Below are 12,349 nucleotides of genomic sequence, written 5' to 3'. Positions count from 1 at the left end.
GTAAACATCATCCACAATGTCTAAAACTGGAGGGATAGCAAGTGGTCTGTGCTGGGGTAGTAAAAGGAACTCTCGGAGCCTTTTATTAGAATCAGAGTAGTCCTGGCCTTCCCAGTGGAAATGTTCCCTCATGGTATGTAAAGTTTCCCCAAAGGAGAAGTCTTCAGGGGGAGATGCTGAGGGAATAGAGTCTTCAGCATCAGAGTCTTCATAAGGGGGAAAAGGTGCAATCCTGTTCCTCAGAAGAATCTGAGGAAATTGAAACCTGGACAGAGGAAGCATAATCCTCCTCTTGTCTTGGCCTTTTATCTGGAGGGGGATGGGAACCCCTGATTAGGGTAATCAAATCTTCAGCCATCTTAAGCATCTATTTCTTAGGCATGGGGCCTTGAACTGTAGACTGATGTACAGTCTTTTTTGGTTTTAATGGAGTTTTAAGCTTAGCATAAGATTTAATGGTGAGTGTAGTCTGTCTGAAGACACCTTCTGCAACCGAGGGTGTTTCTACTGCACCGGGATCTCCTCCTGCTCCGGTGTCGGAAGGGCCTAATGAAGATGGCTGCAACGGCCTAGTGCACTCCGCTTGAGAATCCACAGCTATCTGGGGTTCCAATTCTGCGGTAGTCAGGGGCTGCGTAGGCACCTCACTGAAAACCGGAGAACCAGCGACAGGCCCAGCAGAGGCCTCGGAGTCTGGCTTGTTCCTAGGCTGCCTGTCCTTATCCTTGCGTTTTTTTATGTATGCCGGTCGTCAGCTGCTCCGACGGCATGATATAATTAAATTTCCTACCAAAGTAATGTCGTGCGAAGTCAAAACGGCGTTTGATAGTTCGTTTATTAAACCTACCACAAAACCGACAACCTGTGACATCGTGGTCTGGGCCTAGGCAAGGAATACAATAAGAATGGAAGTACTTATGAGGTATCTGCTTCCCACAAGAAATGCAATTGTTAACTTTTTCTGACATCGGACTGAGGCAAGAAAAGGTTCCCCAACAGGGTACCTAGCTTTATTGAAGACTTTGGACTGAAATTCGATTTGAATATTTCAGGTGTCGGCCGACCGGCACTTGCGAACTGCTTCTGCTTCGGGCACCGCGCGGCAAGAAAGACCGAAGAAAATGGTGGATGCCTCATATACCCCTGGCACACTGACGTCAGGGAAGAAGCGACAGCAACCAACGCCGGACCAAGACTTTGGAACTCAGGCAGACTGCGGTACCGCCTGATGGCAGGATAACCCAAGTGTGATGTCTGCAGCAGGGTAACACGAACATCTGGGAATTCAATGGCTTGATTAATGGACATTTCCGAGATCACTTTAGGCAGGCATGACGGATTAGTTCTCAGAGACACTATCTCTATGAAAAATCAAGTATGGACTCTTGATACATAAAGCTTGAAGTTCAGAAATATGTCTAGCAGAAGTAATAGCGACCAAAAACAAGGTTTTCCATGACAAATACTTGTAGTTGCAAGAAGAGGCTGGTTCGAAAGGAGACATTGTCAGAGCTTGTAGAACTAATACATCCCATGGTTGAATAGGTTCTCTAAAAGGTGGTTTCAGATGATTCAAACCTTTTATGAAGGCCTTGCACAATTTATGGGACACGAGAGGAATCTTGGACACACTCATGAAAATTAGAAATTGCAGCCAAATTAACTCTAATGGTAGAGGCCGATACACCCGATTGAAACAGGTCGGCCAGATAGCCTAGTATTAATCGACACTGGTGCTGAAAAGGAGTCTACTTGTTTATTTTTCAGCCAACAGGTAAATCTTTTCCACTTGCTCAGATAAGTAACTCTAGTGGAAGACTTATGAGAAACAATGAGAATATCACGTACTGGTAGGGAAAGATCATTCTCCCTGGCAATCAAGGGAATTGGAGTAACCAAGCCGTGAGCTTCAGGCTGTTCCGGTTGGGATGAATCAGGTTCTGTGGATGATAGCAACTCCGAGGGTGGATGGAGAATCCATGGTCGATCTAGTAGGTGAGGCCAAAGGAAGGGGAACCAAATCTGTAGAGGCCAATATGGTGCTATGAGGATCACCTTGCTCTTCAACCGACGGGCTTTCTTCAGAAACTGGGGAATGAGGGGGAAAGGGTGGAAATGCGTAAAGAAGACTAGAGGGCCAATCGTGGACTAGAGCGTCCCTGGGTGACTGTCCTGGAGGGGGGATCTGGGTGAAGTAGTTGCTGCATTTTTAGTTGGTTGGGGATGCAAAGAGGTCACAGCAAGGACGGCCCCAGCGGTGGAAGATCTCCGCCGCTATCAAGGGATTCAGGGACCACTCATGAGGTTGAAGAATGCACCTGCTGAGTCTGTCTGCTATCACGTTGGAACTCCCGGGAATGTGCGTTGCTGGAAAAAAATGATCAGTAGCCATCGCCCATTGCCATATCCTCATGGCCTCTCAAAAAAGGAGGTAAGATTTGGTTCCACCTTGCTTTTTGATGTACCAGACTACAGCCATGTTGTCTGACTGAATTGCAATTGTCCCAGATGGCAGCAGGGGATGGAATGCTTGCAATGCCAGAAGCACCGCCCTCAGCTCTAGAACATTTATATGCAGATGGGCCTCCAGTTCGGACCAAGTGCCTTGGACTGTGTCCCTGACATAGCCCCCCCCACACACACACGCACCATCAGGGAGGCGTCCATGGTCACTGTGGCCTTGGGTTGCTGGGGGGAGAAGGGGCGAGACCACTGTGAGAGATTGTGTGGGGGTTGGGAGGATGGCCTAATGGTTAAGGTGTTTGCCTTACAAACACAAGGTGCAGGGTTTGAGTCTCACAAGGGAGAATTGGCTAGGCTTAAAATGGCTCGCAAAGGGCAGTTAGCTTAGTACTAATCTATGAACCTATCCACCAATTTAAATCCTGTTTGCACCTGTGGGTTACTCGAATCATGGCTGAAAGAGGATGCTGAAAGGGATACCACTGGGTGAGCAGTAACCATTGTAGAAGCCTCATGTGAAACCTAGCCAGGGGAACAATGGTGATGGAGGCTGCCATGGAACCCAACAGCTGTAGAACAGAGTGAGCCGTGGATTTTTCCTTTGAAAGGATTGGAATTAGTTGTTGCTTTATCCTTAGTGTTCTGTGCTCTGGAATAGCAGCTCTGCAGTTTTTTTGTGTCCAAGATAACCCCTATGAATTCTGTCGACTGAGATGGGGTGAGATTGGACTTCTGCCAGTTTATGGTTATGCCTAATCTTTGAGCAGCGAGGAGAGAGTATGCCAAGGCTTTTTCCAATAGATGTCTGGTGGGAGTGGAAATGAGCCAGTCGTCTAGGTATGGAAACACCTGGAATCCTTGGAAGTCGCAAGTGAGCTGTGACAACTGCCATGCACTTTTGTGAACACTCTGGGGGCTGTAGAGAGTCCGAAGGGCAGTACTCAAACTGGTAGTGACTGGCTCCTTCACGGAAGTGTAGAAATCTTCTCGATGACCTATCCACCTTTATGTGGTAGCACGCCTCTTGATCTATAGAGCACATCCAACAGTCTTTTTCCAAAAGCGGGAGGATAGACTGTATTGTGACCATCCGGAATATTTGCTCTCTCACAAACTTGTTCAATACACTGAGATCCAAAACTGGTCTCCAGTCCCTGGTTTTCTTTGGCACCAAAAATAGTAGAGTAGAATCCGGATCCTATCTGGTCTGGAGGGACTATTTGGATGAGACTCTTTCTTAGCAGCTTTTCTATCTCTAGTGCTGCTTCTTCCCTTTGACTGGGTGGAATGTCGGGAAGGTTTTTGAAGGGGCAGGACAAAGATCGAAGGGGATATGATAACCTTTGGTTATAATCCTTTGTACCCCGGAATCGGTGGTGATGGTTAGCCAGGCAGAAGGGTACAAGGAGAAACGTCCCCCCAACCACCTCCAGAGGAAAGGAGTTTGGCCACTCTTCAGGAGCACTGGTAGGATTAACCAGGGAAAGAATCCCTGGAACCCTGGTTACGCGGACCCCGCCCCTCTGCCCCGAAAGGCGAGCCTTCCGTGAGTTTCCCCCTCTGCCCCGAAAGGAGAGTCTTCCCTGTGAGTTTCCCCCTCTGCCTCTGGGGGAGAACTCTGCCTGTGTGTCACGGAATGGACCCCGAGATTTCTTGAACCAGGTCTTCCCACTCTTGGTTTTGGGAGAAAGCATGTTGAGGGGAAGAATAACTGACACCTAAGGAAGAAAGGGTCTTAATGTCCTGCTCACATCTGGCCAGTGTGCTGTTAACTTTGGGCCCAAACAACGAGGAGGCCTCAATGGGGGCATTAAGAAAAGAAGACAAAGTGTTCCGCGAAGTTGCACAAACGCATCCAGGCGTGTAGTCTCAAAACCGCAGCTGAACCCGCTGCTCTAGCCGCTCCTTCTGATGCGTGAGGTATCAGTCGCATAGAGGAGTCAGATATAGACTCATTGGTGGCCAGCTGAGAGGCCACTGTCACAGACCTCAGATACGGCACCAGCCAAGGTTTGAGAGCTCAGAAACCAGATCCCTTTGAAGCCTGGTGAAATGTGCCATATAATTCAGAGACCGGATAGCAAAGGTCGCTGAAGCAAAAGTGCACTTCCCTATCCTGTCCAGGGCCCGGGACTCTGTTAAGCAGATGGCCAGTCTGGCTTTCTTCTGCCAGATCCTTTTTTGTTGCGGCCGCCACCAAAGCATCCAGAGGAAGACCTTTGGACCAATGGGGATCCAAAGCAGGAGGGGACAAGATCTTATCCGGCCTCCGGGGAATAGCTTAGACGGTATCAGGAGTCTTCCAAGCTGCACAATGAGCCAGACAAGTTCATCGGCAGGTGGAGTAAACCAGGAGGTAGGGGGCCGGGCGCGAAAGGCCTACAGTAACAGATTCCTCAGAGGTCGGATTAGAGAACTGCCAGTCACCTCTCTGTTTCAGGATATCACCAAAGGATACTTCTGAGGGTGACCAAGGGGATCTTTCCCCCTCATCGAAATCTATGTCTTCGGTGAGGGACTCCTCTGTGGAGTCCATGTGCTTCCTCTTACACTAACTTTTCCGGTGGATCTCCTCAGCAGGAGAAGCTGGAGAAGACTACAGAAAAGGGGATTCCTGAGGGAATATATCCTGCGGCCCTTGCACCCGGTGTCTGCTAGATGCGACTTGTGAAACCAGTGTACCAGAGGAGGGCGGAGGTATAGACAAGTCCAGTATCGCCAGCAGCAGAGAAAGCCTGCTGCATCAGTTGGAAGGCTGGTCCACCCGAAGAGGAGTGTATGTCTAGGACAGGGGTCACCCCTCCCCTAAGAGGCTCAGCTTGCCGACCGGGAATCCCTAGATGGCTATGGAGCAGCAAGCTACGAGTGTCTCAGCTGACATCCTGGGTCATAGCAAAACTTTCCTGCAACGAAGGCAACTGCAGTTCCTTAGTGAGATCCATAAAGGGAACTGCAGAAGGGGAAGACTGCTATATCCATAGACTTCAAAGGCAATGAAGGAGGAGAATAAGAAGGGGTCTTTGAAGATGGGTGATCACCTCCCAAGGAAGGATAGTTCATGAGGGGTGGGATACCTCTGGCCAAGAGCACCTGGTCCACAAGACGCAACACATGTTCGGAAAGGCTTCTAGTGGACCTCACGGAGACTGAGGGAGAAACAGGCCTGTCCCACAGAAGAGGCAGACACCATGCCCATCTCATCTGACCGCACCGAGGACAACAGTGCCAAGAGAGACTGGACTACTGTTGAATGCACCGAAGAAGTCATCGGTGCCGCGGTCATTGTCTGCACAGACATAGGGATCGGTGCCGAAGTGGTTGTCGGTGCCAAAGCTGGAACCGACAAAACTGGAGTCAACAATAAAGGCGTTGGTTCAAAGGAAGATCTCAGAGCTGACGCGGTCAAGGTCTGCGCCGATTGAACGGTCAGTGCCGATACAGTGGTAATGGTCTGAACAGAGGAGCCCCTCGGTGCCGATGTATAGAAGGCTGCAGGAGAAGACACAGCCAAAATCACTAGTGGAGCCGAAGGTCTAGGCACCGAAATCACTGGGGCTGACAGAGCTCCGGAGCTGAAACTTTAGCCTTTTTAGGTTTGGTTGGCGGAGGTCCCCAGCCGAGGACGAAGGCAAAGATTAAGCCTTAGTAGGAACATCCATTTTCTTATGGGTTCCAGGAGGGGTTGAGACCTCAGACCCAGAAATAGCCTCTGAAAAGGGAGATTTTAGAAGTCCCTTCAGTATCAGGTGGTTTCTTCCTTTCCAACAATGTTCCATTAGAAAATTTCTCCCAAATAGCACAGGGTGGGTCAATAGACAAATGGGAAGCTCCCAAACAATAAACACACAGAGTGTGCATCACAAGTAGGCAGTTTGTGTCCACAATCAGAACACTGCTTAAACTCCAGACTACCTTTTTTTATCTGCCATGACAGCAAATTAATTAATAGAAAAGCAATAACAATGGTACAAGAGAGTACCCGAAGGTATGAGAGAGAAAAGGGAAAAAGATTACCAACGATGGTAAAGAGAATACCTTGCGGTAAAAGTAGTTAAGAAAATCAGAAAAACCTTAAGAAAATATGAACGCTAGATGCGACAGGGTAAGAGACAAAATATGAACTTTTCTGACAGAAAAATAATCTGTAAAGCAGTTAAACAATTTACTGTACTTAGCTCAAGAGAAGTAGCTTGACACTACCAAATGGCGATGCGGCAAACGAAATCGGAGGTAACAGGGAAAGGGGGATTGTGGATAAGAGTTTAGCTCGAGAGTTTGAAGCTGACACGAGCTTGGAACATGGCTGGCTCGGTTCGGAGCTCGAACTGATACCCATGCATAAGGAATGAACGAGGATCAACAATATCAGATCCTCCTTTTTTTCTGGAGGCAATACCTTTACTTTTGAGATGAACCAAGTAAAAGGCTTTTCTGACCACTGCTACTACATGACTATCGAATGCGAGACTGTTGTCAACCTGAGCACCCAAGTCTCTCAACAGGTTGTGTGCTTATGGGGTTGCAGTTGATGTGGTAATCCATAGGAGCAGCGTTTTTTGCCAAATGGTATGGTAATACATTTTTTTGCATTTAACTTAAGGCCATGACTTTGGCAAAAGTCATTTGTCACTGTGACACCCTCTTGCAGTATGTTAGCATTTGGGGAGTCGATGACAGCACCCAACTAACAGTCATTCGCGAACTTGGTCAGCCACAGGCCTTTTATTTTTGCCTAGACCTCTGAAAAGTACATGCCAAACAGCAGGGGGTCCCAGGACAGATCCCTGGGGAACATCACTAGTGACAGGTCTGTTGTCAGAGGTGAAGGCACCTATTTTGACCTTGGGGGTCCTATTGGTGAGCCAGTTGGCCATCCACCTGATGAGACAGGGATTTATGCCAAGTTGCGTTAGCTTTTCAATGCCAGTGTGGGGGACTGCATCAAAGGCCTTGGCTAAATCAAGGTAAGCTGTATGTACTGACTCTACCCTCATCCACGGCCTTGATTACAGTCTCAAAAGAAGTTAACCAGGTTCAACAGGCAAGATCTGCCCTTGACAAATCTGAACTAGGTGAGGTCAAGTGCTTGGAGACTGCCCGTGTCCTTGGTTTAAGAGATCCATAATAATCCGTTCCATGGCTTTACAGATCAGACTTGTCAAGCTAATGGGGCAACAGTTTCCAGGGTCAGTAGTGGCACCACCTTTGTGCAAGGGGATGACTATGTCAGCTCTCCACCCTGCCTGAATGAAGCCTGTACATACTGTGGTTTAACAGGGTGCTCAATGGCGAAGCTAGTTCTTGCTGGAGATGGTGCAGAATACAACCTGGGACACTATACAGTCTCACAGAATGTGTGTTCTTTGCCTTGGATAAGGCCTTTAACACTTGATTTATGGAGATGTGAAGTGTGGGACAAGTATCTGGGATGTCAAATGGGCCTTTTCGGGGGATAGGGGGTGAAGTTTGTGCTGAACCTATCTGCTAGCTGATTGGCGAAGTCAACAGTATCAGTGTAAGTGGTACCATTAAGTACTAATTTGTAACAAACCTGGGCTTTGCCATGAAGGTTCCTAATGTAAGTGAAGACTTTGTGGTTTCCCTTTGTTTCAGAGACTAGTTTCAATTCATAATTGGCTTTGGAGAATTTCACTAGTGATCTAATTTGCTTGAGGCCGAGGAGGGATTTTCCCAATTTGGAATTTTGTTCCTTTCTACCCCTGGACAACAGTTTCTTCCTTTTGTTGTAAAACTTGCTGATAGAGAATGTCCACCAGATGGGTTTGTGTTTCCTTGAGGAGCAGGTTTTAGTTCTGTTGGGTTTGGCAAAGTTCATGCAGTTGTATATGTGTTGGATACTACAGTGCCATACTGTTCACCATAGTTGTCTCCATCCTCTATAGGAAGCAGTCGTGTGAAGCTACCAATACCCTCCCTTACAAGGTTATAGTCAGCTTTTGAGAAGTTTTTTAGCCTGGTTACAGCTGGGGGTGACAGAATCTTCGAATGAGACAGTCAGATCTGATCTCACCAGGGAAGAAACTTTGAATGAGACGGTCAGATCTGATCTCACCAGGGAAGAACATGCTAAGGGAGTGGTGCAACAGTCACCCATGTTGGTGAGAACCAAGTTCAGACTGCATCTCCGTTTGTGGGGGATTAGGCAAGCTGGTCTAGGATGTTAGAAATGATGAAATCAAAGAATTGTTTCGGGACTTCAAATGTTCTTTATGTTGCCCTAGCCAAGACCATGATACATCTTCATGTGTCAGCTCTCTGAGTGGTGCTGAAAGTCTGCTAAAGTGTGGAATGAACTTGCCTAAGTAGTTAACCATGCCAAGAAAACTCTGTAGGGCTTGAACATTGTCTAGAGCTGGCATCGCAAGAATGGCTGTTTTGAAGGCTCTGGTTAAAGGTCTGTACAGGTAAACAAATGACCAACATAAGCAACTTCCTGCAGCCTGAATTTGCATCTCTGTGGACTGACCTTAAGATTCACTTGACATGCCCTTTTCTGAGGTTTCAGTCATGTTCAGCTTTACCATGACTTCCTACTAGTACATAGTCTACTATAATAGCGCAAGTATACCTAGAAAAAATTTGCTCAACTGCACGCGGAAACACTTCACTTTTTCAGAATTTATCCCAAATGGCACTCAAAAATCTGCACCTGCCAAACTTACTCAACGTAGTGAGCAATGATTCTTGTCAAGCTAAATTTGCCAAAATAAACTCTCTGCATCCAAGACAAAAAAAGTGGCATTTGGCATCAAGGCTGCCACTTCGACTATGCACATTGGATGATGGTCTTTTTAATGCTTTGTTCAAATCTTGTGGATTAATACATATTCTGATGTCATCTTTGGTGTTCTTATGAGCTACCACCATGGAAGATACCCATTCAGTTGGAGTTTCGACTGGACAAATCACACATCATTGCAGTATTTTATCTAACTCAACTTTGACTCTGTCCTGCAGGACTATTGGAACTTTATGTGCTGGCCTGATTACTGGACTGACCTCTGGGTCTAACTTCATGGAGTATACAACTGGAAGTTCGTCTAACTTGTCTTCAAAAAGATCAGCATAGGTAACAAAAACGTACTGGGTGAAATTAGCAGTGGTCTTTTAAGCTAACATGGTGGACTTATTAAATGAAAGCAGTCCCATTTTCAAATGGTCTCTGAGCCCTAATAACTGGGCATGCCTCAACCACATAAAAATAAGTCGTAACATCTTCCAGCTGAATAACATTCTTCACCTCCATAAGCAACAACCTTCACACACCTTGCCAATTCAACCCTTTCACCATAACACACTAGCAAATGTTTCTGCTAACATTGCACTTGGAACATGTCAACTTTGAGCACTACAGGTTTGCCATTTATCCAGACAGTGCAAAATACTTAATGCAGTACATTAAAGGGTAAAGAATGAACCATTTCATATAGCACTGACACCATTAACAGAGAGTAGGGTTGCAGCTTTCTAAAACTCATTTCTTAAAATGTTCCCTTTGAATAAAAGAATGTGGGCCTTTTGATTTACAAAACCTTTTAAAATGATCCCATTTACTGCATTTGTGGCACTGCTGACCAAAAGCTAAACATTTTTCCCTTTTAGATTCATGACTTCCACCACAATTACAGTAGTTGGCAATGAAACTAGGTTGGAGCCTACAATTTGAGTTTACCGACTCGCTCATACTTCACGGAGACCATGCGAACTCTGGAATTTGCTGGAAAACTGGGGTTTACCAGTGAATGCTGCAAGGGCTACTGTTGCTGACATTTGCTTGGGCCCGTTCCTTTAAATAACGTGCTACATACTATCAACATGAGCTTTGTCACTGTGCCTTCTAGAGCTGTACTCATTTGTAAGCATATTTGTGTGCTTTTCTGTGAGCTCATATCCGACAAGTCTCAATGGCCTTATTTAGTTAAATCACTGTCAAAAGCAAAATCTCAAAGCATCATCTTTTATACCACACAAGTCCGTCCTTTATCAACTCATCCCTTAAATCACCAAATCTGCACATTTTAGCCTGGTTTCTCATGTCAGTTATATATGCTGCTAAACTTTCACCAGGCTTTTGATCCCTTATTCCTTTCCATTGTAACATTTGTCTGGGGGTTACACATTTCTCTAAATGTACATTTTCAGCACTCTGGGACCTCCCTTGACTCATCCTGCACAATAATAGGACATTTCCTCCCCTCCCCTCTCCTGTATAGACAGCAGGTGCATACTATGGCTTCTGACCCAGCTAAATTAAAGTAGAATAAATGCCTTTGTACAGTCATCATCAGAAAATGCAACCTGTATGAAAATGTCAAAATCTTGCTCAAACACTCTCCAGTTCTCAGCAATATTACGGTCAAACACAAGTGCACTGGGTTTTCAAAATCCATCAAGCATGCCCACGAAGTATGTACAAACACTGAAAATATGGCCCTTGCACTTATTTACGAACAAACTGTTCTGTGAGCTTATAACATTCAAATGCATAATAAACTCTTTGAAATACTGTACTTGGCAAATTATGCCCTGTAATGGCTTTACTTTTGTGAAACAGCTTTACTTTAACACTGCATAAACATGAGAACACTTTATACACGGACAACTATATCTTTGCTTAATACAGAAAAACACATGCTTAGTGAAAATGCGGTAGTCTCCCTTTTGTTTTATGCAATTCGGACTTTTTCAAACATTTTCCATAGTAATTTGAATATTTTATCAATATTGTACACATCGGTTTATGCGAATATAATTTAGAATGTCCTGTATGCTCCGTTTCATATACAAGAATAAGAAATGGAGCTCAGCAACTTTAATATCTGAAATTCGTTTATGACCTGTCTTGCAAAGTATGTACATTATAGGAATGATTCATTCTTCTATATTCCTCCAGTTCCTAGCAAGTGCTTTACGCAGTTTTAGCCATGCCACCTCTAATTTCATGTCCTTTAGACATGCCACTTCTGACACCATGTCGCTCATCTCAGTCTCATAGATGACCAGGCGCGGCATTTCGTCTTGATACTTTAATACATAGAAACACATCAGGATGGATAGGAACACCATAAAATACAAACTGGCTAACAGACAGATCTTGCATACATACATGCTTACATCTCAACTGCTTACAAAATGGCAGTCAAGCTTGCACATCCTCAGTATTTCCACACTTGTGCAAGCCCTTGGATAGCTTCTTAAAAGGTACCAGTAAATTTCATAGGCTCACAGGATGATACTAGGCTATTCGTACAGAGGCCCTTATAAGCCTAGCCAAGAATTTTGCCCATGTTCCCACAAAGTCAGCACCGGTTTCCCTTGTCCAGCAGGGAAACAGGTGGGATCCCAGGGGTGTATTTTCTGTTTCCTATCCAGTCGTCCAGGTTCCTCTTAAAGAGGACTAGAGAGGTACTCTAGTTAACATGGACAGCAAGTCTATTCCACAGACGAGGGAGTCTGTGGGACACAAATCTATCCCACCAAGTTCTATTAATGTCACAGACTGGCAACCCTTACACAAGGCCTAAACCTAGAGTGGATTTTGACTTATGGATATGCGGCAACTCCATCAAGGCCAGGTATCAGATGGCCTTGTATGCCAGACACAGGTCACCTCTGAGCAGTCTGTATGAGACTTGAATAGAGGGACAGGGCTTTTAGCCTCTCTCTATAGGACAAATGTTTGAGACCCTGGATTTTCCTGGTCAGGAACCTCTGTGGTCTCTCCAGCTGCTGCTATGCTTGGCAAGGTACATGCTGAAGGGGGCACTGTACTCTATAATGGGTCTGATAAGAGGAGTACAAGGATGTTATGACCTTGTTTCTAGATGAAATACCCTTGCTTATTAGGTGGGCCATGTAGAAAGCC

The 12,349-nt window shown here is 45.7% G+C and overlaps 1 protein-coding gene across 1 annotated transcript in view; it reads right to left on the bottom strand.

Moving 5' to 3' along the window:
* Nucleotides 1-11,496, bottom strand: part of LOC122810647 (transcription activator BRG1-like) — a 278,989-nt gene extending 267,493 nt beyond the window's left edge. The window contains exon 1 of the mRNA XM_044082220.1: nucleotides 11,397-11,496. Coding sequence (XP_043938155.1) covers nucleotides 11,397-11,496 — 100 coding nt within the window. The remainder of the gene's footprint in view (nucleotides 1-11,396) is intronic.
* Nucleotides 11,497-12,349: the final 853 nt, after the last annotated feature.

Source organism: Protopterus annectens, chromosome 9.part0 (assembly GCF_019279795.1).
Source record: "Protopterus annectens isolate FY-2018-M chromosome 9.part0, PAN1.0, whole genome shotgun sequence".
NCBI lineage: Eukaryota > Metazoa > Chordata > Ceratodontiformes > Protopteridae > Protopterus > Protopterus annectens.
This window is presented reverse-complemented; position numbering and strand designations above follow the sequence as displayed.